Below are 26,983 nucleotides of genomic sequence, written 5' to 3' on the forward strand. Positions count from 1 at the left end.
CCTTAAGGTAATTTACAAAACTTTAAAAAGGTCTTCCTGTGCCAAGAGTATATATTATTGTGAAAGTAAAGTCTCGTAAAGTGAAATAAATTTTCTCCCATACCTTTACAGATTTCTAGAATATGCTTTAAAGAAGTCATCCCTAGCCCTGGCCAGGTTGCTTAGTTGGTTAGAGCATTGTCTTGATAACACCAGGGTTGCAGGTTCAATTCCCAGTTAGGACACACATAAGTAACCAATGAATGCATAACTAAGTGGAATAACAAATCAGTATTTCTCTCTCCCCCTCCCTCCCCATCTTCCTCCCTCTCTCTCTAAAATCAATAAACATATCTTTGGATGAGGATTTTTAAAAGTAAAAAACTAGTACTATTATTCTCTCCTTAGCTTTTGCATTTCAGTGAAAATCCCAGGTGATTTTTGTTTTGTTTTTTAAAGAAACGGGTCAGTTAATAGAGTGGGCAGCAGTTTGAAACCCTAACTCTAATACTAGAACTGCCTGAGGACCACCTTTACTAATGCTGCTACTGTGATAGTCACAATGAAAAAATAAAATTTTACAGAATATGCGAGTACAGATGGCAAAAAGGCATGTCAGTGGAAACTGCTTTCATAAGGATAAACTCCAAAGGAAGATGGTGTCATAAAAAAAATTCTGGATTGCCCTGCCCAAGTAGCTCAGTTAGAGGGTTGTCATGTCCACCAAAAGGTTGCAGGTTCAATTCCTGGGCACGTACTGAGGTTGAGGGTTCAATCTGGGCATGTGGGAGGACAACTGATTAACATTTCTTACATCAATGTTTTTCCCTTCCTCCCTTTGTTTCTAAAATAATAAATATATCCTCAAATGAGGATTAAAATAAGAATTCTCAGTTGACTTAGAGTAAATAGCCTATATTTTCATTTACAAGTTAAGCATTTAAATACATGTAAGATCAGCCAAATTACTTCATCCCAGTTTTAGGTTTTCCTCTCCAGTACTAGACTGTATGATAAGATCAAGTTAGTATTTTGACTTTGTAACAAGCTACCCCAAAACTTAGGGGCTAAAAACAATAATCACTTAACACCTTATGTTTTCTCTGGGTCAGGAATTTCTGCGCTGGTTGGCTAGACGGTTCTGCCCAGTCAGTGTCTCTCACGAGGTTGCAATCAGATGCTACCCAGGGCTGCACTTACCTGAAGGCTTGACTAACATGGCTAGCAAGTTGCTGGCTGTTAGCAGGAGGCCTCAGCTCCTCTCCACAAGGCTACTCCTCTCCACAAGGCTACCTGAGTGAATTCATGACATGATGGCTGACTTCCCCCAGAATAAATTATCCAAGCATACAAGGCAGAAATAGTAATGCCTTTTATGACCTAGACTCGGAAATTACTCTTCTGCCATATTTTACTGGTCACACATAACAGCCTGTTTATGAGGGAAAACTACCACAGGTGGTTAACACCAGAAGGTGAGAATCACTGGGACCATCTTGGAAGCAGGCCGCTACAGTGCGTGAAAGTGTTTTGTAAATTATAAAAGGCTTACAGATGCTGAGTGATATTTTATACATACAATGACCTAATGAACCCAGAATATCACCTAAACACCTTTGTTAACCCTATTTAAAATAAATTCTCCATATAGGAATTTACTTGTCAGCAGCATGGCATAATGCTGCTGGTCATGTCCTATGCCATAGCACACTTGGGAACCTCAAGCCTCACAGATATACTGTGAAATTTAGCTCACTACTTTGCATATTTTTACTACAAGTGAAGTTATATTGTTACAGTGATGTCTTTCAGAAGGAACTTTGACCTAAGTCATGTGACACCATGGATCATTAGGTATGACTTGTCACAATTACGAGATTTAAGAATTAAATGGTAAACATGGTGTGTTTTCTGCAATGTATGAGACTTTTGCCTATGAATGTATCAGAGCTCAGTAAAGACCCAAGTAGTAAAAAGAGCTAGGAGGTGACCAATAATAGTTATGTAATGGCTAACAAATTGAGTCTGTTAGACACTTTTCTAAGGGCTCTTGAAGTATAAAATTATTTAAGCTTTGCAACAACCCAATGAGTCGATTCTATTACAGAGGAGGAAACTAGGGACAGGAAGGTTAAGTGATTTGCCCAAATCATAAATCTAGTGATTGAACATTTGGGCCAGTAGTCAACGCAGGTATCCAGATCCAGAGCAGGGACTCAGCTTTGAAACAACATTGCCGTTACTAAATTGTAAGCCTTGGTATTCTGCCTTCTTCAACATACCTTGGAAAATCTGATTCTCAACTCAGAAACATAAGATGATCCAGTTCAAAACCTTAGAATTATACTTCCCTTGCCCCACCCAACTCCACCAACACATACAGTCTGTCAGCAAATCCTATTGGCTAGAAGCCAAACTGGTAACACCTAATACAGCCACCTGGATTACTGCAATAATTCTTTAACCAGCCTTCTTGTTTTTCCTTGCTCACCCCCACCAGCATCCCTGCCCTATCAGTCAGTATTTGGTCTCTCACAACAGCCAGAGTGAACCTTTTAAAACATGGCCAGATCATATCATGTCTGCTCAAAACTCTGCAGAGGCTTTACAGTAATGTATTTCTTGTCCCACCCTATTTGTTTGTTTGTCTTTAAGATTTTATTTACTTATTTTTAGAGAGGAGAAGGGAGGGAGAAAGAGGGACAGAAACAAAAATGCGTGACTCCCTCTTGAGTGCCCCCGACTGGGGACCTGGCCTGAAACCCACACATGCGCCTAAGACTATGAATCAAACCAGCAACCTTTTGGTTCACAGGCCACAGCTCAATCCCCTGAGCCACACCAGCCAGGGCTGTCCCACCCTACTTAAAATTGAAAACCCCAATATCTCTATACACTTTCCCTGCTCCATGATCTCTGTAGTACTTACCACTCTTCATTACGTCGTTTTTTATCATAATGTATTTTACTTGTTATCCACTTTCATTTGAAGGCAAGGATATTCGTCGTCTTTTCTGGTTGATTTCCCAGTCTACAACAGAGCCTGACACACAGTAAGCCCTTATTAAATATTGACTAAATTAATTAACATATTTGTTGATTTAGAAAATTATGACAAAGCTGAGTAATGATAACAGTAAATTGACAGTCAATTAACACTTAATTGAGCATTTACTATGTATAACCTTTCTGTTGTCTATTTAATACCCACAACGACCTCTGATGTAGTCTACTACTATTTCCACTTTACGGAGTAAACTGATGACCGCGTCTGTTGCACAGCACAAAAATCTTCAGTTGACTTGACTTTTGTCTCATTGGGCGTGCTTCGTCCTAAAGGTACTAAGTATCCTTCTTGACTAGCCTTTAAGTGGGTACGCGTCTAAGTAACCTGAGATTGCGGAGTAAGGCGTCCATAGTAACCGTAGCTACAGAACGCCCACGGTCAAGAACCAGAAAGGGAGATCGGAGACAAAGGCTGACACTTCCCCAAGCATACACGCCGATTAAGTCCCGAACTCACAACGGTATCAGAACTCCGAGTTGTCGCCGGTAGTTAAGAAAATATCTAGGTTACAATGGTAACTAGGTGACAACGACTGGGACGCCGAAAAAAAACCGACATCCAACGCCACGTGATCAAGTGAGAGGGCGGGTTGCTCTGCGGCCGAACCCACGAGCTCTACCTTGTGTAACTTCCGTGGGGCCGGACCTATTTAACAGCACCCACGCCCATCCCGGAAGAGGGGCGGAGCTAGTTAAGCGTCAGAGCCTAGTGGACGGAAGTGGCTGTTGGAGGCTTTAAGGTAGCTTTAAATTCCTGCTGGCTTCGCACATCCCTCTTTCCAGCTGGTGTCGGGCTTCGCGTGCGGATGGCTGTGGACGTGAAGTCGCGAGCAAAGCGTTATGAAAAACTGGACTTCCTCGGGGAGGGACAGGTGAGGCTCTCCTGGATTCGGGGGATCCTGAGGGGATGGCACCGGGTCGCTTCCCCTCTTCACAGGCTTTCTCGTGCAAGCCAGAGGACTGGCCTTTGGCGGAGCTGCCTCGACGCGGCTGCTGCCCCGGTGTCCACCCTGAGTGGCCCTCTCCTTCCTGAATTACAGACAGGAACGGGACGTGGACCGCCCGAACACTTTTCCAACTCCAGCGAGCCCGCTCCAAGAGCCCTTGATTCTTCGCTTCTCAAAATCTAAAGTAAAAAGGCAAACACAGACAATTTCTCACAGACTTACGTTATTTTTGTTTTTCTCTCTAGTTTGCTACGGTTTACAAGGCCAGAGACAAGAACACCAACCAGATTGTCGCCATTAAAAAAGTGAGTTACAGTTTGTTGTCTTTGAGTTTCTTGGAAGATGCAGGTGTGTGTGAGCTGGTAGATGGCCGTTTCACTAATCTTGACCGTGCTGTGGTGATGAGCACTTACTTATGTCATTTTCAAAGAAAATGAACTCGGGTTGCACTAGATTTTTGTTCCATTAGCTGGAATTGAAACGAAGATGAAGCTGTATGTTTGCTTTATAAACTCAGACGCTAGAAGACTATACTTTCAGGAATCATTTCTATAGTTTGTTATAAACTCAGACGGTAGCAAAGGGGGTAAAGACCGCCAATCCGTTGGGTTCTCGGAACTATTTAATGTCAGTCTTCCTCGGAACACCATTCCCGCCTCACCTGCATCCAGTCTGTGCATCATTTCTCTATTTTCCGTGTACAGATTTACCATGAAAGGCTTTCACCAACATGAACAACATTGATGTGCATGCGATTTTGAAAATTATTTAACTAGCTTTTTTATATGCATGCATTCAAGAAACTTAGGTTATATTTAAATGACTTTTTGTATGCCAGGCACTTTCACCAAAATTTTTTATTTAACCCTCAAAACAGCTTTGCGAAATAGGTAAAGTGTTTCTACTTTACACTTGGGGTACCTGAGGCTAAGAGAGATTAGGTGACTTGTCAAGATGATACACAGGTAGCAATTGCTAAAGCTGAGCCATAAGCCCAGATGTCCTGCTGCTAGGTTGATTGCCCTTTCCCTACTACTGCAGTCAATAACCCTCTCAAGGAGGGGCTGTTTTATTCATATCTCAAGGCCTGTTGGGTAAGTGATCTCCACCTTCCTATTGTCCCTGTTGCTGCTTTTTGCTACTTTGAACCTTTTTCCTTCAAAGTCCCTAACTCCTTTGAAGCATATTTTCCTCATTAATTTAACACCTGGCTCCCTCTCCATTGTTACCTTTTTTAAAAAAATTCTGCCCCAAGGATATGTTTATTGATTTTGAGAGAGAGAAACATCACTGTGAGAGAAAAACCTCAGTTGGTTGCCTCCAATAGGCACCCTGAGTGGGGACAGACCCCGCAACCTAGGTACATGCCCCATCTGGGATGGAACCTGCATCCTTTCTGGTGTATAGACAATGCTCCAATCAACTGAGCCACCCAGCCATGGCTTTTTCTGACTTTCCTAATCTTGTTTTCCAGTTTATGTTCTATAATCCAGCACTCTAGCTACTCCTTTGTAAAATCCTTAACTCTCCTTACCCTTTCTAAAGTTATCTTTTCAGTTTTACTCCTGGTTCTCTATACTGTAAGCCACACTGATCTTTCTGTTCCTGGAACACATTAAATTCATTCCAGTCCAAGGATTGCTTCATTTGCTCTGTGTTCTGGCTAATATATTTTTCTTCTAAAACTTGGCATGGAAGATTCATTATCATTTAGGTTATACTCAAATTCCTCTTTACCTGGACATCTTTGCTGGTCACTTGAACTAAAACAGGCATGCATCCCTCCTTCCCTAGTGTTCTTTGACATATTTCTCTGTTATCTTCACAGCATTTATTAAAATCTAATATGCTCTTATCTGTGAGTTTATTGTCTGTTTACTTCCACTCAAAACACACCTACAACTATGACTACTACATTTGTAGGCACTCATTAAAAATGTATTCACTTGCCCTGGCCGGTTGGCTCTCAGTTGGCGTGTCATCCTGTATACCAAAAGGTTTCAGGTTCCGCCCTGGCCAGGGCACATACTGTAGGCAGCCTATTGCTGTTTCTTCTTCCTCTCTGTCCCCACCTTCCTCTCTCCCTCACTTCCTCTCTCTAAAATCAATAAAACATATCCTAAAATGAGGATTTTTTAAAAATATATTCACTTGACTGATTGATGTAATCTCTTCAAACTGTTGTCATATTGAATTCTGTAGTTGTCTGAAAGTCCTAGTGGGTTTTTTGTTTGCTTACTTTTAACATAAATTAGGGTAGAAGCCATCCTGTTTCTCTGTGATAAACTTTTACCCTTTGAAGGTGAGGCAGTGAGACCAGTGGTCCTAATTTAATATATGGTATTGATTATGTAGCCCCAGCACCCTATTCAGTTTCTTCACTGCATGCCCTGTAGCCTTAGCCCTTTCCCTCCCTAGTCATTAACCCCCTGAGGCAGCCAGAAACAATGGCCATACCTTGACTAAGGTTTACAAGGTGTGGGTTTCTGTTAAGCTGAAGATAGTATCTTGGCCTAAATTCTTTCAGCTCCTGAGCCCTAAGGAGGAACAACCCCCTGGTTTTTCCATGAAACCAGGCAGAGTGATATCAGAGCGGACCTCAGAGCTGTCCTCAACACCTGAAGAAATGATTTATTAACCCTTATCTCACCCCTGACCAATCAGCTTCCAACACAACCCCTAACCTGTAACCCACCAAGTCTTGGGATTTTGCCCTATATGACAAGAAAGCTCTGTGCCACTGGGGAGTTTGGGCTTTTGAGCATTAGCTTCCCCTTCTCCTAGGTGGTGCCATTATAATAACACAGTCAGTCCTTCTCCACTACAGTTCTTAATGTTTGGTGTTTGGTTCTGCTAGTGCTGAGTGGACAGATTTTTCTGCTGGATAACAATAGTAGAATCTTCTTTTACAATTTATTTCAAATAACACATCTTTGTGATTTGAAAAGTTAATTGGTAGGTCGAGGCTCTTTAACATACCTGACTCCTTTACCCCTGTTTTACACTTCTTAGAGTAATCACTTTCAACTCCTACAACTTTTCCTCCATTTCTTTAAATAATTTGCTTATGTCTTCACTTCTTGAGTGGTTTTGAATATGTAATTTAAAAACTTAGGGGGCACCAAATGGTAGGTGCTTGATCCTTTCCTATCTTTCTGATTCATGATTCTCATTCCCTTCTTGCCTTCTAATGCTAATTATATATGAATTGCTATATGTTTTTGCTGTAGTTTTTCAAAGTGTATGTGTCTGTGTGTGTATTCATTAAGTCTAAATAACATATTTTTAATGTTTGTTTGTTTTTCCCTCTAACAGATTAAACTTGGACATAGATCAGAAGCTAAAGATGGTAAGTTGTTTCATGTAATTTGACGGAACAAGAACAGTTTTCATTTCCACTAAGGAAATGGGTGAAATATTAGTTAGAGTTAACAGTGGTTCTGGATAGAGTTATTGCAGGGTCCCAGAAGAGTAAAGGTAGACTCAGGAGAGAGGCAGGATATTTGTGACTTCCGCCCTTTGCGTGTAGAGAAGAACATTCAAATCATCATAGTAAATGGAAGGCAGCAAGGGTATTAGTGTCTTGTCTTGCTGTCTTCATGTTTCAGGTGTGGTTACAAGCCATTGTTTCTTCATTTTTCTGAACTTCTAATTACTTTGAAAATTCAGTACATACCTTCACGGAAGTACACAAAGCTCACTATAGAACCCTCATCCCTCTTCCAAAGAGGGATGTGTTTTTGCTAGAGTGCTGAGTCCTCTTTAGTCATCAAGAAGTAGTTCCTATAAAAAAGAACCCGTTGTCTGTGCAACACCTAGTAGCAGATCTTATTTTTTATTTTGAGTTCTATCCTTTGAGTTGGGAAAGATACTATGTTATCACTAGTCTGCCGTTAGCATGAAGAATCTGCTGCTAATATTGGTAGGGCAAGCTTATACCTTAGTGTCTGTATGCTGCACGTGTTTTATTTCAGCAGTCTTTAGAACTGATATTTTAGAACTAAAATGGGTACATTTTTTCACCATTTATCATGGTCTGTGTAAGTGATTTTGAAAATAAAGCAATGTAAAATAAAAACAGATGTCATTAAAATTGTCAAAATAGACCTTATTTTTCTGTAGAATATTCACTGCTGTTTCCTGAAAGTCTAACCTTTCCCCCAAAATATTTGTAAGATCTGAGAATTATTTTTCACTTTCTGCTTTGCCTTTTTATATAGGTATAAATAGAACAGCCTTAAGAGAGATAAAATTATTGCAGGAGCTAAGTCATCCAAATATAATTGGTGTGAGTATGATCTAAGTTGTTTCTGGGATTCGGGACCCTGCCTTTTCTAGTGTGTTGGCTAAAGGCTCAGCAAAATGAATTGTTCTAAGCTAGCCTCAAAAAAGAACTTAAAAGCTTATCAGGCTGAAATGTATTTTCTATCCTAATTGTTCCTGTAGACAGTGTCTCTAAAACTGTACAACTGAGGAAATAAATTAAATACTGGCATACCAGCTAATTTGTCAAGTCATTTTGAAGGGTAGAGAGCTCTTGCATGTGTAAGACCTTAAGCACATTCCCTCTCAGCTCTGTGCCATAGTCTCTGCCTTACAGGGCTGTTGGGAGACCAGCTAACTGAGTACGTGTTCAGTACCCGGAGGGCTGCCTGGCACAGAGAGTGCACTCGCTCAGCAAATGATAGCTGCTGTTGCAACTTACAGATTTTCTTAGGTAGGAATTTCCTTGAAGTGGAGACTGAGGTGAGGTTTTAATAAAGTTTATATTTTTGTGCCTTAAAGTACTGATTCCTAGCAAAAAGAAAGATAAATGTCAAATTTAATAAAATTGCTTAAACACTACAGGGAATTATCAACTGCCCAAATGCTTAAATTTTTAAACAATTATTTAGTTGGTATAATATTGCTAAGTAATTAATAAAGAATGACGTCTTGATTTTTTTTTTGAAATTTTATTTTGCAGCTCCTTGATGCTTTTGGCCATAAATCTAATATTAGTCTTGTCTTTGATTTTATGGAAACTGATCTAGAGGTAAGGTTAAGATTCCTAAAGGAATTTTTTTTCTGTTTTTCTTTTTTTTTAATTTATTAAAATTTTCTTATAGCATAGGACCTCACAGACTGAGGTCACCCTCCACAATTGATTTTTTTTTTTTTAGATTTTATTTATTTATTTTTAGAGATAGAGAAAGTGAGGGAGAAGGAGAGGGAGAGAAACATAATGTGTAGTTGCCTCTCATGTGTCTCCTACCGGGAACCTGGCCTGCAAACCAGGCGTCTGACTGGGAATGGAACCAGGAATCTTTTGCTTCACAGGCCCATGCTCAGTCCACTGAGCTACACCGCCAGGGCTTTTTTCTGTTTTTCAAGAGAACCTAAATGTTTATTTTCTACTTATGAAGATGCTGGTAGTCAAAAGAATGTGTAATTTTGAATTCTGGATATACCTAGGATCTTCTGAATTGTTCAGCTGTATTCTTATTGTTAAATACAAAGATTTGGATTTTTATTAGCATTTGTCTACCAAGTTATCCTATACCTTATTGACATTTTTATTTTTGTGCTTCTTTAATTGATATTTTTAGAGAAATGAGTGTTAAGCCTTTGAAAATTAGTGCATCTTTTCCATATTATCACAGAATATCAGTCAATTTTTTCAAAGCCAAGTTTCTTTTTGAGAAAAATAAGATCTTATGTTTTTCATTAATATTAATTGAATCTCAAAAACTGACAGTCCAATGGTATGAAGCAACTGGAATTCTCATGCATTGCTGATGAGACTACAGAATGGTACGTACAGCTACTTTGGCCTTGGTCAGGTAGCTCAGTTGGTTACGGCATCATCCCAATACACCAAGGTTTCGAGTTTGATCCCCAGTCAGGGCACACACAAGAAGCAACCAATGAATGCATAAATAAGTGGAACAACAAATCATGTTTCTCTCTCTTTCTTTTCCTTCCTCTATCTTTGAAATCAATAAATTTAAAAAAAATTGTTTAAATGGTACAGCTACTTTGGAAAATAGTTTGGCAGTTTCTTTTTTTTATCAAATATTTCATTGTTTTATTACAGTTGTCCCAATTTTTCCCCTTTTGCTCTCCTCCATCCAACTGCCTGCCCCCGTCTCACAGTCAGTCCCCACCCTGTTGTTCATGGGTCATTCACGTATGTTCCCTGACTAGTCCCTTCCCCTTCTTTCCACCCTTATCGATCCCCCTCCCCCATCTCATCTGGTCGCTATCAGTCTTCCTTGTTTCCATTCCTCTGGTTCTACATTGCTTGTTTGTTTGGCAGTTTCTTATACAGTAAAATATACATTTATTACTCCTAGGTATTTATCGAAAAAAACAAAAACTCACCTACACAGAAATAAATTGGTATACTGATGTTTAGCTTTATGTAATTGTCCAAAGAGAAAACAGTCCAAACAACTTTCATCCAGTGAATGTATAAACCAACTATGGTATATCCATAAAATGGTATACTATTTGGGAGTAAAAGGAAATGAACTAATATGTGCAACAATATAATAAATCTCAAATACATTATGCTAAATTAAAGAAGCCAGTTATAAGAAACTATATGTTGTATGGTTCCATTTATAGAAAAAGGCAAAAGTAAAGGAACAGAAATCAGATCAGTGGCTGCTGGGATACAAGGAAGGATTGAGTATAGAGGGGCCTGAGAGAGTTTGGGGGGATTATGACATTATTCCCTGATTATACTGGTGGTTATAGAACTGGGTGTGTTCATTAAAACTTATGGAACTGCGGCCCTGGCTGGCATAGCTCAGTGGATTGAGCATGGGCTGTGAACCAGAGTGTCGCAGGTTCAGCTCACAGTCAGGGTACATGCCTGGGTTGCAGGCCATGACCCCCAGCAACCGCACATTGATGTTTCTCTCTCTCTTCCTCCTGTCCCTCTCTGAAAATAAATAAAATTCTTAAAAAACTTACGGAACTGTGCCCTAAAAAGGGTACATTTTACCTAATTGGGTCCTAAAAAAATAGAATGGGAATTTTTAGCTCATGTAATTCATAAGTCTAGTCATAAACTGGTTTTAGGCACAGTTTACAAACAATCTCATCAGAACTCAGTTTTGCCCTTTATTTTCTGTTGCCTTCATTCAATGAGCAGAATTTCTCAATATAGTGGCTCAGGCACTTAACTAGGCTTATGTCCTTAAGAGTTTAATAATCCCTGAGGAAAGAAGTTCTTTGTTCCTTTTGATTCTAGCACAAGAATCATATGGCCCAGTTGATTGGCTTGACCTGGATCGCATGTCTACCCTGAACCAATCTGCTGGACAGCAGGCTGTGGTAGTCGTTGACTGTGCTTGGGTCATGAGCCTACTTCTAGAGGCCACAGGCAGTGGGCAGTCCATTTTTCACCATGTGGATTGAGCTGGGAACAGGTAGTTTCCCAAAGCAATGTTGAATGCTCTTATCAGAAGGGGCTTTAATTCTGGGGCAGGTGAAAAAGCAAAGCAGTAGGAGAAAAAGCACTGCTTTCTCTCCAAACCAAAGATAATTTTCCTGATCACATGATGGGAAATTCTGACAGTACTTCCTAAGGAGAGTTGGGCAACCTTTCTTGAGATTCACCTGTATGAATCCATCCAATTTATGTCTGTAAATGATTTTATATGGTGGCATTTATTTGTAATAATAAAAGTACCTGTACATTGTATACCTGCTTTGTAGGTTATAATAAAGGATAATAGTCTTGTGCTGACACCATCACACATCAAAGCCTACATGTTGATGACACTCCAAGGGTTAGAATATTTACATCAGCATTGGATTCTACATAGGGTAAGGTTTTTAACCTGGTGTGGTAACTTCTTCATGTTGTTAAGTTTTATGGAACTAGTTTATTTAGTTATTACCTCAATGGTCTGAATATGTAAATTGTTAAAGAAAGATGTAGCTGGACTATTTTATCCCACCTTCTTCCTTGGTGTGTTCCCTCCAGTCGTTCCACCAGGTGATACTGTGAGGACTGTAATAGAAGAGACCCAACTTTAGTATTTTTCAAAAGTGAAGAATTAAATTGCTAAGTTATTTGACCAAGGTTATATGTATTTTTCAAGGTCAGTAGCTGCTAACTCACAGTATTAAAACCTAGATTCTTTAAGTCTACTTTTCTTTGTGCTATACCGTTGTTATCAGGGAAAAAACACAGTGAGAATTTGGGTTGAATTATAAAATGCTAAAATTCCTTTAGAAAAATAATATTTCTGGAAGTCTAAAATTCTATGAAGTAATGAAATAAAATTTCTGAAATGGTTGAGTCATTCTTCTGAACATTCAGGTATTGGAATAAGACTGATACTTAGGTAGATATTCTTAGGCACCCTATTTAAGTAAGTAGCTAAGAGTATATAAGTTATAGTTGGTAACTGTCATACATTAAACTTGGAATCTTGTTTAGGTTATTGCTAATATCTTCTTAGCACAGTGTTCATCCTTTCTAAATGTATAAAGTTTTTATTTACTAAATTCACATATATTATTGTTATTAAATTAGTGACAGCAGCCATTTATTGAGTACTCACTGTAAGCCTGTCATTGCACTAGGCTCTTTGCAGAAAATATTGAATATGATTCTCATAGCAACCCTGTAAAGTAGGTAAATTTAAGTTTAGAGAAATTAGGTCCCTTGACCGAGGTCTCACTAGGTAATATGATCAATTTTGTTTTGCTTTGATATTTAACATCAATGAAAAAATATTGGTTGTTGTTTAATTTGGGGTGTTGCCCTGCTTTTGCTAAGTTTAAAGTTAAGCCAGCTAAATGTTTTGTTATGGTAGTCTCACACACCCTTCTTACTTGTTTGTTTAAAACCTCCATAATGTAGGATCTGAAACCAAACAACCTGTTGCTAGATGAACATGGAGTTCTAAAGCTGGCAGATTTTGGCCTGGCCAAATCATTTGGGAGCCCCAATAGAGCTTATACACATCAGGTTGTAACCAGGTAAGAATCCCTTAAATAACTCAAAGTTTATATTGTGCAGGATATTAATCACAAGTGAGCATCATGAGGCTTCTTGTGGCAGGAATCATTGTTGGTGTTTTGTTGAAAATACAACCATTTTGTGTTATATCTATCCTACCACAGTGAGAAAAAATACAGCCCTTCATTCAAACAAGAGTTGCATCCTCAGACATTTATCTAGTAACTTTTTTTAAAAGATTTTTTATTTATTTTTAGAGAGAGGGGAAGGGAGGGAGAAGGAGAGGGAGAGAAACATCAAATGTGCGGTGACCTGTCACATAGCCTCCACTGGGGACCTGGCCTGCAACCCAGGCATGTACCCTGACCGGGAATCGAACCAGCAACCCCTTGGTTCATAGCCCGCACTCAGTCCACTGAAGTACACCAGCCAGGGCTTATCTAGTAACTTTTGAGAGTAATTTATATTTCTTTTTTTCTTTTTGTAATGAAGATCATATCATCTTTTTCCCCCCATATCTTTTTTTAAAGAGGGGGCAGGGAAGGTAGAGAGAAAGAAAGGAAGAGAAACATTGATGTGAAAGAGAAACTTTGGTTAGTTGCTTCTCACATGCACCCTGACCAGGACAGAACCTGCAACCTAGGCATGTGCCCTGACCTGGAATAAAACCAGTGACCTTTCACTTTACAAGATGATGCCTAACCAACTGAGCCATACTGGTCGGGGCTAATTTTTGTTTCTTCTACATTTTAGTTAGGTAGTCTGTAACTTTAGTGATTATTTTACATAATTACCTGATTTGGAGGGCCTGGGTTTACTTTATTAGTCAGTTATGATTCCATATTTTATATCATTCAGTGCGAATAAAAATTCTCTAAACAAAGAAGGCATTGATGTTTTGATTTTTCATATTATTATACTTGGGTGGTTTTTTTTTTTTTTTTACTTTCTTGTTTTTATCCTCACCCAAGGACATGCCTATTTATTTTAGAGAGAAGGGAATGGAGGGAAAAAAGAGAGGGAGAGAAACATCAACATGAGAGAGAAACATTGATTGGTTGCCTCTCATAATGGGCCCCAACCAGGGACCCATGAATCTGCAACTCAGGTATGTGCCATCACTGGGCATTGAGCCCATGACCTTTTGGTTCACAGGATAACACTCCAACCAACTGAGCCACACCAGAGAGGGCTATACTTGTAACATTTTATGTTTATTTTTTTTATGTATACAAATTAAAAATCACATTAAACAGATTTTATCATTTTTATCAGGGTGCCATTTTTTAATTTCCAAGACTTTTTTAAGAATCTGAAAAGATCTTCATTTTCTCTATCTATTCCTTTAAATTACTTTGTCAACTTCTTCCAAATAGATCTCAGTAAGCATCAATCACCTGAACCTTAGTAAGACAAGGGATATAAATAGTTATTCATGTAATTGCTGGAAAGATTAAGCCGATGGGATTAATTTCAAGAATTTAGGAAAACAGGTACCCATATACAAAGCACTGTATGCAGAGCTTTTCATCTATCGGTTTCTCATGTTTTCTTTTAATGCAAATCAAATGCTAGTAATAGGTCAAGTTAAAATGAAGTCTGAGAATTGACAGAGTAATGATGTGGATATCATTGTTGACCTTGACAAGAGCCATTGGTGGAGTAGTAGGAATGAAAGGCTGATTGAAAAGAGATTGAGAGGATGAGAGAAGAGGACTTAGAGCAGACAGCTCCTTAGACTAACCAGAGAATGAGGAGGTAGCTGTTAGGGGAAGTAGGGTCTAAAGAAGTTTTTGTTGCTGCTTCGGTTTTAAGTTTATTTTTTACAGCCATAGAAATAATAGTATGTTTGTATGTTAGTGGTAATGGTTTAGTAGAGAACAAAAAGTTGATGTGAAATAGGCAAAAGAGCATGTGATGTCTAGTGCTCAAATTGAAAGATTGACTTTAAAACCAGTCAAGGATAATTATAGATAGGAAGGCAGATTGTGTGAGTATAAAGGACTGTAGGTGAGTTGGTAGAAAACTAAATTTCACCCTGGCTGGTGTTGGCTCAGTGGATGGAGCACCAGCCTGCGAACCAAAGGGTCACTGGTTCCATTCCCAGTCAGGGCACATGCCTCGGTTGCGAGCTAAGGCGGGCCCCTAGTAGGGGGCACATGAGAGGCAACCACGCATTGATGTTTCCTGAAATTTCTCCTTTTCTTCCCCTCTGTCTAAAAATACATAAATAAAATATTTTAAAAAAAGAAGAAAACTGCATTTCATCAGTGAGATGTTTCACTGAGTTTTCGCTAAGAAATACTTTAATAACTTTATTTTAACATGATTGTATTTCTTTTTGTTCTCGAGATGGTATCGGGCCCCTGAGTTACTATTTGGTGCAAGAATGTATGGTGTCGGTGTGGACATGTGGGCTGTTGGCTGTATATTAGCAGAGTTGCTTCTAAGGGTAAGTCTTGAATTGCTGTACACACTTCAGTATTGTTATAGGTATTCTTAAAATTTGTGGAGGAGTTTATCTTCCCAGAGAGAAGAGCACCATCCTTACAACAAAAAGCCAACAAACCGACCAATTAAAAAAAAAACAAAACCCTACCCCAATACAGCCTTTTTATTAATGCTAATGTGAGATGAGAATACCTCCTATTTAGGACAATAAAGGTTTTATTGTCGATAATTTCTGTGTTCTGAAATATAACTGTAATAAAACCCTCATTGAACTATAATATGGCAGTATCTCTACAGTAACTAAATGTGTTAGGATGAACCTTTGTATTCCTGGGATTTTGTTTGGGACTGTTTAAATGTACAATTTAAAGCTGGGGCGTCCAACCTTTTCGTGTCTCTGGGCCACACTGGAAGAAGAGTTGTCTTGGGCAACACATTAAATATATTGCAACCTGTAATCACAAAAAAAAAAATCTCATAATGTTTTAAGTAAATTTATGATTTTGTGTTGGGCTGCATTCACAGTCATCCTGGGCTGCATGCGGCTTGCAAGCTACAGGCTGGACACCCCTGAAGGCTATGTAATACCAACCACTGCAGCTGCAACTCTGTAACTAATGTTAAACCTTGTGTGAGAGAGTCATTTTAGCTCAGTTCAAGCAAAGCAAATGTGGTGGTCCTACTGACACCATTTTACATTAAAGCATCCTTGCTCTGCCCTCATTGGACGGAAAGAAGCTGGCTCAGAAACCTTTAAAGTTCAGGTTAGACCTTCAGAATGATGAAGAGTAAGGAGTATTAGGGAATCCTTCTGAAGCTGATTTTTTTCTCCCTACATTCCAGATTCCAGTCCCTACTCTCTCTCTCCTCAAGCCATATTTAAAGAAATGTGAACCCAAGACATAAAAATATAGCTATTTATTTCCTTGCACACAGAAAGCAGCTTCCATACACCAGAGAGAAAAATTACCTTCGTAAACATCTTTTTTTTTTTTTTCCAGTTTAGTGTCGGTTCTATGCATTGTTTTGAGCTCATCCCTCTGGGTGCTTTCAGAAAAAACCTCACATTTAGACTTGAGAACGACATAGTCTCTGTTGCTATACTGGGTCCTGTGAGTTAGCTGGCATGGCAACTCTGCTGCTATAAGAACACAGAGTTTACCACAAGCCCACAGTTGACAGTCTATCAGCGACCAAAAGCACTGTGCATTCATGACCAAGAAAAAGAATAGTTCCCTAGTTTCTAATGTTATGACTCACTACTCCACTGAGAAAGCAAGAGGAGAGTTTAGAAATTGTGGACATGACTAAAATCATAGTGGGAGTCTTACCCTTTGGCATTCTTGCTGGAGTCATCATTAAGGTTATGAAGAAATGTGCAGGTAGCCCTAATTGGTGAGGAATTGTACCATTTTCTTATATTTTTGTCCTGTACAATTAAGGAAAATATTTATTTTTAAACTGTCCATTGGCTCACTGGAAAATATGATCTGTGGAAATGCCCTCCATAAAGTTCTAGATCTGTGGTGAGATTTTGTAGTCCAAAGACATGATAACTGAAAGCAGAGTTGTTATATAACATTATCATATGTAATTACAAATTATGTATTTTAATTACCTTATATAGTTATCGTAAACTATATGTCATTATAGTATTATATAATATTGATAGTTATATAATATTGAAAGCAGGATAGTTAATAGAAAGATTTGCTATTAGCATTCATCCATTTTCTGTAGTGATTATTTTTTAATATAAATTTTATAAAAGTAGGATTAGGCCTTGGCTATGTAACTCAGAGTGTCATCCAGATACACCAAGGTTTCTGGTTCAATTCTCAGTCAGGTCACATGCAAGAATCAACCAAAAGCCCTGGCTGATGTGGCTCAGTGGATTGAGCACCTGCCTGAGAACCAAAGGGTCACCAGTTCGATGCCCAGTCAGACCACATGCCTGGGTTGTAGGCTAGGCTCCCAGTGAGGGGGGGCATGCAAGACACAACCACACATTGATTTTCTTTTTTTTTTAAGAATCAGCCAATGAATGCATAAATAAATGGAACATCAAATCGATCTCTCCCTTCTCTCTCTCTAAAGTCAATAAGTAAAATAAATATTGTTTTTCATAAGTTGGATTAAAAAGCTACTTAAACCAGAAAACAGAGGAGCAATAATAAACCTATATCCAACCAAAGTAGTCAATACACTTTAAATCATTTTAGAAGAAAATTGATGTACATTCTGAACCTCCTATTGTATTGTTAAATGAAAAGACACATAGAAATATTTTAACCAGTGATAAGTGTTCATTAAAGATTTGTGGAGTGAATAAAATGGGCAGTGTGGTATTGTGTATTAGGTTATCAATGACAGGATCTAATGCCACATCCAGGATACCTCAACTACATTTTAATTTTTGTCACACTTTAGTTTTTATTATTAAATTTATAGTCTTACTTGCATAACAACTCTTACAAACCACCTTGAATTATCTGCCTCTTACTTTCATCCAGGTTCCTTTTTTGCCAGGGGATTCAGACCTGGATCAACTAACAAGAATATTTGAGACTTTGGGCACACCAACAGAGGAACAGTGGCCTGTAAGCCTTCACCCATTTTCTGTACATAGTGCTGCCATGTAAATATTTCTTAAAGAAATGTATTCATTGTCTTAATTTACTAGTAATTTTAGTTGCTAAGTGTTATGTATACAGTTCAGTAAAATATACTCACTTGTTTACTCTTAAATGAAAATTATAAATCTTTTGATTTTTTTTTCCTATTCTACCTCCATCTTCTGGGAAATAAGTAAGTATTAGAAAAGAGAAATTTTAAGCCCTGGCTGGCATAGCTCAGTGGATTGAGTGCGGGCTGGGAACCAAAGTGTCTCAGGTTCGATTCCCAGCCAGGGTACATTCCTGGGTTGCAGGCCATAACCCCCAGCAACCGCACATTGATGTTTCTCTCTCTCTCTCTCTCTCTCTCTCTGTCTTTCTCTCTCCCTCTCTTCCTCCCTCCCTCCCTTCCCTCTCTAAAAATAAATAAATAAAATCTTTAAAAATATATTTAAAAAAAAAAAAGAAAAGAGAAATTTTAATTAGACTACCTTCTGGTTAAAACTGCAGTAAAATTGTCTGGAACCAAAATTAAGTCTAAGGAATTTCTTTCATGTCATTACTTCCTCAGCTTTCTAATGAAAAGTTTGCTCTATGTTCTAATTGTAAAACAGGCCCTAATATTTACTGATGTTTATTTATAGCTGTGATCCTTTTTGAGTTAATTTTTATATGAGGTGTGAGATTCAGGTCAGGGTAAAGGTTTATTTAAGTCTTGAAATTAGGTAGACTGATTCCGCTCACTGTTTTGTTTTTTGGGGTTTTGTTTGTTTTTCAGGGTTTTTTTTTTTAAGATTTTGTTTCTTTTATTTTTAGAGAGGGAAGGGAGGGAGAGAGAGAGAGAGAGAGAAACATCAATGTGCGGTTGCTGGCGGTTCTGGCCTGCAACCCAGGAATGTACCCTGGCTGGGTATCGAACCTGGGACACTTGTTTTTCAGTTTTTTTAGCTATTTTAGTTCCTCTGGCTTCCATATAAATTTTAGAATAATCTTATATAATTTCCCAGAATTTTGGTAAGCATTCCATTAAATCTATATATTATAAGTTAGAGGAGAATCAACATCTTTATGATGATGAATCTTCCAGTCCGTGAACATAATAGGCCCCATCATTTATTCAGAGCATTGATTTTTTCATCAGTGTTGTGTAACTTTCAGTACAGGAGTGCTACATGCTTTGCTAGCTTTTTACCTATTTCATTGTTCTTTTTTGAGTGACTCTAAATGGCATTTTTTAAATTTCAGTGTCCACATGTTCATTGCTAGCATATAGAGCTACAATTGATTTTTGTGTATTTTATATTGTGCAACTTTGCTCTATTCATTAATTCCAGTTTTTAAATAGATTTCTTTGCATGTTCTATATATTATTCATATGGCAGTTTTATTGCTTCATATAAAGAAATGAGATCCATATGCCTTTTAATCCTTTACTGAAGTTTGAATTATAAAACTGTTTTTACAGGACATGTGCAGTCTCCCAGACTTCGTGACATTTAAGAGTTTCCCTGGAATCCCGTTGCAGCACATCTTCATCGCCGCAGGAGACGACTTGCTGGCTCTCATACAAGGCTTGTTCTCATTCAACCCGTGTACTCGGATTACAGCCACTCAGGTATCTGAGCATATCTTCCTTACCATGCAAGGGTAATCTTAACTGTAGCGTTGATAAAGTAAAAACAGAATTTCATGATGTTCTGACATTCTTTAAATACTGGAAAGATGTGTTTTTGTTTTAAGGAATAACATTTTATCTTCAAGCTACAAGCACTATTTTGACTGGTATTAAATTACATCATGCATGCACCACTATAGGAGAGTTTATTGGGAACATAAATACATAACTCTTTCTTTTTTAAGATTTTTACTTATTTATTTTGAGAGAGGGAGGAAGGGAGGGATAAAGAGAGGGAGAGAAGCATTGATGTGAGAGGGAAACATCCATCAGTCGCCTCTTGTGAGCTCTACAACCCAGGCATTTGTCCTAACAAGGAATAGAACCAGCACATTTGGGTTTACAGGCTGGCACTCAAACCACTGAGCTCAATTTCATAATTAATTGGCTTTCAAGTGGTCTACTTAAAGAGGAAAAAATAAGGAGGTTTGTATTTAAGACACTAGTATATTTAAATTAAATGTTTTGTATTAATATAAATCTCACGGCAAGCCTAATGCCTAAAGTCTTTTGTTCTTTCCCATAAAATGCACTGCAGATACGCACGCTGGTATTGTCGTAGTCCAAAAGTGATAATGAGGGGAAAGTAGTTTAGTCTGATGTAACTGTGTGTGCTTAAAAGAGATTGGATGATAGAACAAACAAAGTAGAACAAATACTGAAACTGACAGTTGTTTAAGGGAAATAAGAATCAAACTCAAGAAAAAGTTGAAAGACCAAGTTTGTCTGTTCTTATAAAAGAAGAGAAAAATACCATCCAAAACAAAAATGTAAGAGCTATAGATTTAAAATAAAAATTTTCTTTGTTTTAAAAACAAGTACACAAAACCTTGCTGGGTAGCTCAGTTGATTAGAGCATCATCCTGATACACCAGAGTGTGGGTTCGATCTGTTCTGGGCACATACAAGAATCAACCAATGAATGCATACACAAGTGGAACAGTTCATCCTAGTTCCTCTCTCTATACCCCCTTTCTCTCACTAAAACCAAAACATTAAAAAAATATATTTTTTTTAGAAACAAGCACACAAACCAAAAAAGGGTAGACTCACAAACACTTAGTTCAGGGATATATAATCTGCAACACAATGCAGTGCTTTAGCTTCATAAAGGAAGAGACTGATTCAAATGAAATATGAAGTCTTCCAATCTAACAAAACATATTAATGCCCTATATATCAAGGATACAAAGTGGATTTTTTTCCACTCTTTTATTACAGCCTACCAAATCATTGTTTGAAGCATTTACTTCTATAAGCCTTCTCTTTTTATGTAAAAGCTACATTAATACATACCTGCTACATATTTTACCATTAGAATTACTTTTTTTTAAGACATTCTTTTTTTTTTTAATTTATTTATTTTTAAAGAGGGAAGGGAGGGAGAAAGAGAGAGAGAGAAACATCAATGTGCGGTTGCTGGGAGCCATGGCCTACAACCTAGGCATGTGCCCGGACTGGGAATCGAACCTGTGATGTCTGGTTCACAGCCCGTGCTCAATCCACTGAGCTACGCCAGCCAGGGCTCTTTTTTTAATTAATAAATTTTATTGATTATGCTATTACAGTTATCCCATTTTCCCCCCTTCATTCCCCTCTACCCTGCACACCCTCTCCCACCCACATTCCCCCCTTTAGTTCATGTCCATGTGTCATAAATTCTTTAGCTTCTACATTGCCCATACTATTCTTGCCCTCCCCCTGTCTATTTTCTACCTACCATCTATGTTACTTATTCTCTGTACCTTTTCGCCCTCTCTCCTCCCACTCCCCTGTTGCTAACCCTCCATGTGATCTCCATTTCTGTGGTTCTGTTCCTGTTCTAGTTGTTTGCTTAGTTTGTTTTTGTTTTTGTTTTAGGTGTGGTTGTTACTAATTGTGAGTTTGCTGTTATTTTACTATACATATTTTTAATCTTTTTCTTAGACAAGTCCCTTTAACATTTCATAAAATAAGGGCTTGGTGATGATGAAGTCCTGTGACTTGACCTTATCTGAGAAGCACTTGATCTGCCCTTCCATTCTAAATGAGAGCTTTGCTGGATAGAGCAATCTGGGATGTAAGTCCTTGCCTTTCATGGCTTGGAATACTTCTTTCCAGCCCCTTCTTGCCTGCAAGGTTTCTGAGAAGTCAGCTGACAGTCTGGTGGGAACTCCTTTGTAAGTTACTGTCTCCTTATCTCTTGCTGCCTCTAGGATTCTCTCCTTCATTTTTACCTTGGCTAATGTAATGATGATGTGCCTTGGTGTGTTCCTCCTTGGGTCCAACTTCTTTGGGACTGACTCTCTGAGCTTCCTGGACTTCCTGGAAGCCTATTTCCTTTGCCAGAATGGGGAAGTTCTCCTTTATTATTTGTTCAAATAACTTTTCCACTTGTTGCTCTTTCTCTTCTCCTTCTGGTACCCCTGTAATTCAGATGTTGGAACGTTTCAAGATGTCCTGGAGGTTCCTAAGCCTCTCCTCATTTTTTTTAATTCTTGTTTCTTCATTTTTTTGGTTCTTTTTTTCTTCCTTCTGGTCCACTCCATTGACTTGAGTCCCAGTTTTCTTTCCATCATTATAGATTCCCTGTGCATTGTCCTTCATTTCACTTAGTGTAGCCTTCATTTTTTCATCTAACTTGTGACCAAATCCAACCAATTCTGTGAGCATCCTGATCACCAGTGCTTTGAACTGTGCATCTGATAGGTTGGCTATCTCTTGGTCGCTTAGATGTATTTGCTGTGGAGCTTTGATCTGTTCTTCTGTTTGGGCCAATTTGTGTGTGTGTGTGTGTGTGTGTGTGTGTGTGTGTGTGTGTGTCTTGTTTCGCCTGTTACATATGAGGGGTGGAGCCTTAGATGTTCCCCAGGGCGGGGCAACCCAGTTGCTGGGTTGTGACGCTGTATGTGGGGGCAGAGTCAGGGTGGGAACGATGGCACTTGCTCTGGTCTCTGTCGGATTTCAGTCCCCTCTGCCACTTCCCACAGGCAAATTGTGCCTGTTGTGCCCTTCTGGTGCAGGTTCCCAGGTGAGTGAACTTGTGTACGTTCTAGGACCCTGTGGGTCTCTCCAGCTAACTTGCCTCTGAGGCTGGGAGTCTCTCCCGGCACCTCAACCCCCACAAGTGTTTTCAATCAGTACCCTGAGGCTCTGTTTTCTGGGGCTGGGATCCTGTGTTACGCACAGTGCCTTGTTTCACAATCACTGCCTTGCTGGGTCTGTGGGTTGCTGAGTCTGCCTGCTGTGGTCTTATGTGCCCAGGATGCCTTATGCGCGTGGTGCCACTGCTCTTTGTGTCTCAGTCCCTCTCCACCTGCCTGCCCGACTCCGCCCCTCCTACCGGTCTGGATGAATGTGTCTATATTAACTCCTTGGTTGTCCAACTTCCATACAATTCAATTTTCTGTCAGTTCTGGTTGTTATTCTGTTTCTAAATTGTTGTGTCCCTATCTTGGTTGTGGGAGGAGGCACAGTGTGTCTGCCTACACCTCCATCTTGTCCAGAAGTCTAGCTTGGATCAGAATTACTCTTCTACTTTCAAACAAGTAACTCGCTGTCTTTCCACCCATACGTGTATATTTGTGTATTATCTCCATTATAAGGAACTTGAGACCAGGTCAAATTATCTAGAAAGTTGTTTTCACTAATAGTAAAACTCAAAACTTAGAGAAAAATAGTAGCTGTGGTAACTGATTTGAGTTGTATTTTGACATAATGAATCATTTAAAATTGGTTTTGCTTTTTGCTCAGTCCCTCCACCTGGACATGGACAACAGTGTAGTGATGGTTGGGGGAGGGAGGTGTAAGGGGATAAATGGTAATGGAAAAAATATAATAAAGATTAAATTTAAAAAAGAAGATACTAAATAGCACAAAGAATTTCATGAGAAAAAAGAATGGATTCTGGCTCTGTCTTAAAGTTAGAATGAGCCCTGGCTGGTGTGGCTCAGTGGATTAAGCGAGGGCTGCTAACCAAAGGGTCACCAGTTCGATTTCCAGTCAGAACACATGTCTGGGTTGCAGACCAGGTCCCCAGTGTGGGCCATGTGAGAGGCAACCACACGTTGATATTTCCCTCCCTCTCCTCCTCCCTCCCTTCCCCTCTCTCTAAAAATAAATAAAACCTTTTAAAGTTAGAATGAGGTACTCTTCGATTTTTAGATTCTGCGTAGCTCAGAATTAGTTCAATTAACTTAGGGAACTGCTATGATTTGGAAGTAACACTTTAGAAATGCAACTCTTTGGAAGTAAGAAATCTCTAAATCATTACTTCAAAATAATACAATTCTGGTGGGGGAATGCTTAAAGAGTTTATATGGACCTCTTTTTGACCCTAAGAGGATTATCCAAAAGGAAATGTCTTAAATTATTATGGATGTTAAATAGTAGTATGATGCAAATAATGCATAAACTTGAGAAATATGTCTTTTAGAAAATAGCAGTATTTTTACTGGAATTTTGGCCTGCAGTAAAATATCTTATCATAGACCATAGGATTTGTAGTAAATAGAAATAACCTTGGGCAAGTCCTTTCAAGCATTATTTCTGTCAATTTGCAGTGGCTCGTTGGATTTTAATCCCTTGTTGCCAACCTACTGCATCTTTTTAAAAGCTTTACTTTTAAGAATTAATATTCACATTGATTTGGAATTTGAATACAGGGTGGAACAAAAGTAGGTTTACAGTTGTATGTGAAACACAGAATATTTTTTAACTTTTAATTTTAATTTTCCCATGACCATTTATTCCCCCATGCCCTCTTCCACCTCCACTCATCCCAGTCCCCCAGAATTTATTATTGAATTATTTATTATTGTATTTTTTCATATGAACAACTGTAAACTTACTTTTGTCCCATGCTGTTCATGTAGATGTTATGATAAGTAAATTTAGATTTTCTTTTTAAGCAAGTTTCTTTGTGTTTTAAACTATAGAACCATAATGTGTAGAGAGCTGAATTACACAATACGAGGGGAGGACCTCAAAAAAAGATACCAGAATTTATTTTTTTTTAATTGTGTATTTATTCTTACATGTTTAAACTTCAGTCACCTCCAAAGTACTCTCCGTTTGATGCAATATACCTATTGAGACATTTTTCCCACTGCTTCAGTTTTCTAACTCACTGATTTTGATGCCTTTTAGTGTTTCTGCCATTTTTTGTTTCACCTCTTACACACTGGCAAAACGTTTCTCTTTGAGGACTTTTTTCATCTGGGGAAACAAAAAAAAGTTGCTTGGGGTGAGATTGGGTGAATGGGGGAGGGTGGGGCTTGGGGTTCATGCCTTTTTTGGTCAAAAACTGCTGAACACGCAAGCACTGTGCTGGCAGTTGCCCTTGTCAATCACCCATTATGAAATGGGCAAAAGCGTTGACCGAGTCTTCAAAAAACAAATTCACCAAAGTGAAATACACCCCCTCACAGCAAGGCCAGCCGGTACACTGATACAGAGGGGAAGCCTGTATTACAAGGGGCCCATCCTCCAGAAGATAATTTTGTGTGGTTTTTTTTGGTCCCCTTCATATCATACTAAGGATATTTCATATTTAGTATAAACTATTTAATTGTGGACAAACTGGAAGGTAGTATCTTAACAGTAATGAATTTATCAGCCAGTCTTAGGCTGCTAGATGTTTGTTTATTCATAGTAATTTGCTTTTCCAAATACTTGAAATTAATTTTGTTTTGGGAACAGGGGTATTCACATAGTATTTTTAATGTTCCCAACAATTTTGGAGGTCAGATTTTTCTTAAACACAGTTCAGATACTCACTTAAAAGTTTACTTTCTCTGGTATCTATTTTAAAAGGCATTGAAAACTAAATATTTCAGTAATCGGCCAGGGCCCACACCTGGATGTCATCTGCCGAGACCAAACTGTCCAGTGGAGGCGTTAAAGGAGCAGACTAATCCATCTTTGACAACAAAACGAAAGAGAACAGAGGCCTTAGAGCAAGGTGAGACTAATTTTTATAAGAAATGCAGTGGATTCAGAAAACTCCAAATGGCTAATGCATAGCTAGTGACAGAGAACAGCTAAGAAATGTAGATTGTGAGCTATTTACTTTTTATAAGTTTAAATTGTATAAAGTAGATAGAATGTGGTATTTTAATATTAGCTGCTTTTGCTCCCGTTGAAGATACTTACATCATACTCCTTAAAGGAATAGGGGCACTTTTGAGTACCTCAGAGCTATGAGAACTATCAATGTGTACCTTATTCTCTTCATAAACTCTTACTGGTACACTGTATGCGTAATGTTTAACAAATGCTATAGGAAAAATCAAAGCAAGTAAAATAAATGTAATGGGAATGCAATGACTGGTTAAAATTACACAAACAAAACTGCATAAACATAAGATTAAATGTGAACGACCTTTTTTTTTTTTTTTCTACCTAGGAGGATTACCCAAGAAGCTAATCTTTTAGTTACAGACAACACTGGATAGTATTTTACTACTGAAGAAAATAGTCAAAAAGGCAAATAATGATAAAATGTAAACCATTAAATAAATGCTGTAGAAGGAATTTGTAAATATTCTACACATGTAAAATATGTAAAACTGAGTTATTTTTATTAAATGTATTTTAAAACAAACTTAATTTTGATTTTTGTGATTAGAATGCAAAAGTAAGATAAGTTCAATTTTCTGAAATGTAGAATCAGAATAAAAAATGCAATCAGTTATTTTGATGATCTGGTCCATACAGCATCACAAATTTGTAGTAGCAAGGGTAGTATTTAAAAGCTGAACAATAGGAGTAGTAATATAGCAAAATGTACTCCCAGACTTAACAGATGTTAATATACTAAGTAGGAAAAAAAGAAAAAAGACTACAGATAAAATTGAGGTCCCTTTAATATGTCATTCCATTCTGCTTCTTTTCGCCCTTCCCAGAGGGGACTGACTCTCAGGAGACAAGTGTGTCCTCCCGTGGTTTTACACGGCTGTTTGATAATGCACGTAGTGGTGCATGGTATTGTTTTGGGTCTCAGAAGTTTACATTAATGATAAGCTGTACATCTCATACTACAATGTTTTTCGCTGAAAACTTTTAAATTTCATATTCCTTCCATGTTAATATATGTATATATAAATCTACTTGCCCAATGCTCGATTATGGACTGTTGTTTTTCTTTTGCTTAATAAACATTGCCATACATGTAGCAGCTTAAATTAAGACAAATTAACTAGCTCACAGTTCTGTAGGTCAGATAGATACCTGGCACGGCTCAACTATGTTTAGTGGATAGGCCAAAATCAAGCTGTCAGTCAGACTGCGGTCTTAATCTTCTGAGGCC

At 38.3% G+C, this 26,983-nt stretch overlaps 1 protein-coding gene and 1 long non-coding RNA gene across 5 annotated transcripts; one reads left to right on the forward strand and one right to left on the reverse strand.

Moving 5' to 3' along the window:
- Positions 1–3,731: 3,731 nt before the first annotated feature.
- CDK7 (cyclin dependent kinase 7) lies at positions 3,732–26,278 on the forward strand. 4 transcript variants are annotated; one of them, XM_028526768.2, is made up of 12 exons: positions 3,734–3,917; positions 4,238–4,297; positions 7,308–7,341; positions 8,213–8,280; positions 8,959–9,027; positions 11,700–11,810; positions 12,856–12,974; positions 15,307–15,406; positions 17,919–18,005; positions 19,486–19,635; positions 25,489–25,636; positions 26,081–26,278. In XM_028526768.2, exons 1-12 carry the CDS (start codon positions 3,852–3,854, stop codon positions 26,107–26,109), a joined length of 1,041 nt encoding a protein of 346 aa, XP_028382569.1. In that variant the 5' UTR covers positions 3,734–3,851; the 3' UTR covers positions 26,110–26,278. The 4 variants fall into 4 exon arrangements, with proteins under 4 accessions (XP_028382561.1, XP_028382569.1, XP_035876248.1 ...); XM_028526760.2 differs by lacking the exon at positions 26,081–26,278 and having other exon boundaries at positions 3,732–3,917; positions 25,489–26,058; XM_036020355.1 differs by lacking the exon at positions 8,213–8,280.
- On the reverse strand, positions 4,322–5,972 carry LOC118499457. Its single transcript, XR_004901940.1, has 2 exons — positions 4,560–5,972; positions 4,322–4,512 (listed from the first exon to the last, which is right to left on the reverse strand). It is a non-coding gene; the product is annotated as an uncharacterized LOC118499457 (long non-coding RNA).
- Positions 26,279–26,983: the final 705 nt, after the last annotated feature.

This window comes from Phyllostomus discolor, chromosome 3, assembly GCF_004126475.2.
Source record: "Phyllostomus discolor isolate MPI-MPIP mPhyDis1 chromosome 3, mPhyDis1.pri.v3, whole genome shotgun sequence".
Classification (NCBI taxonomy): Eukaryota; Metazoa; Chordata; class Mammalia; order Chiroptera; family Phyllostomidae; genus Phyllostomus; species Phyllostomus discolor.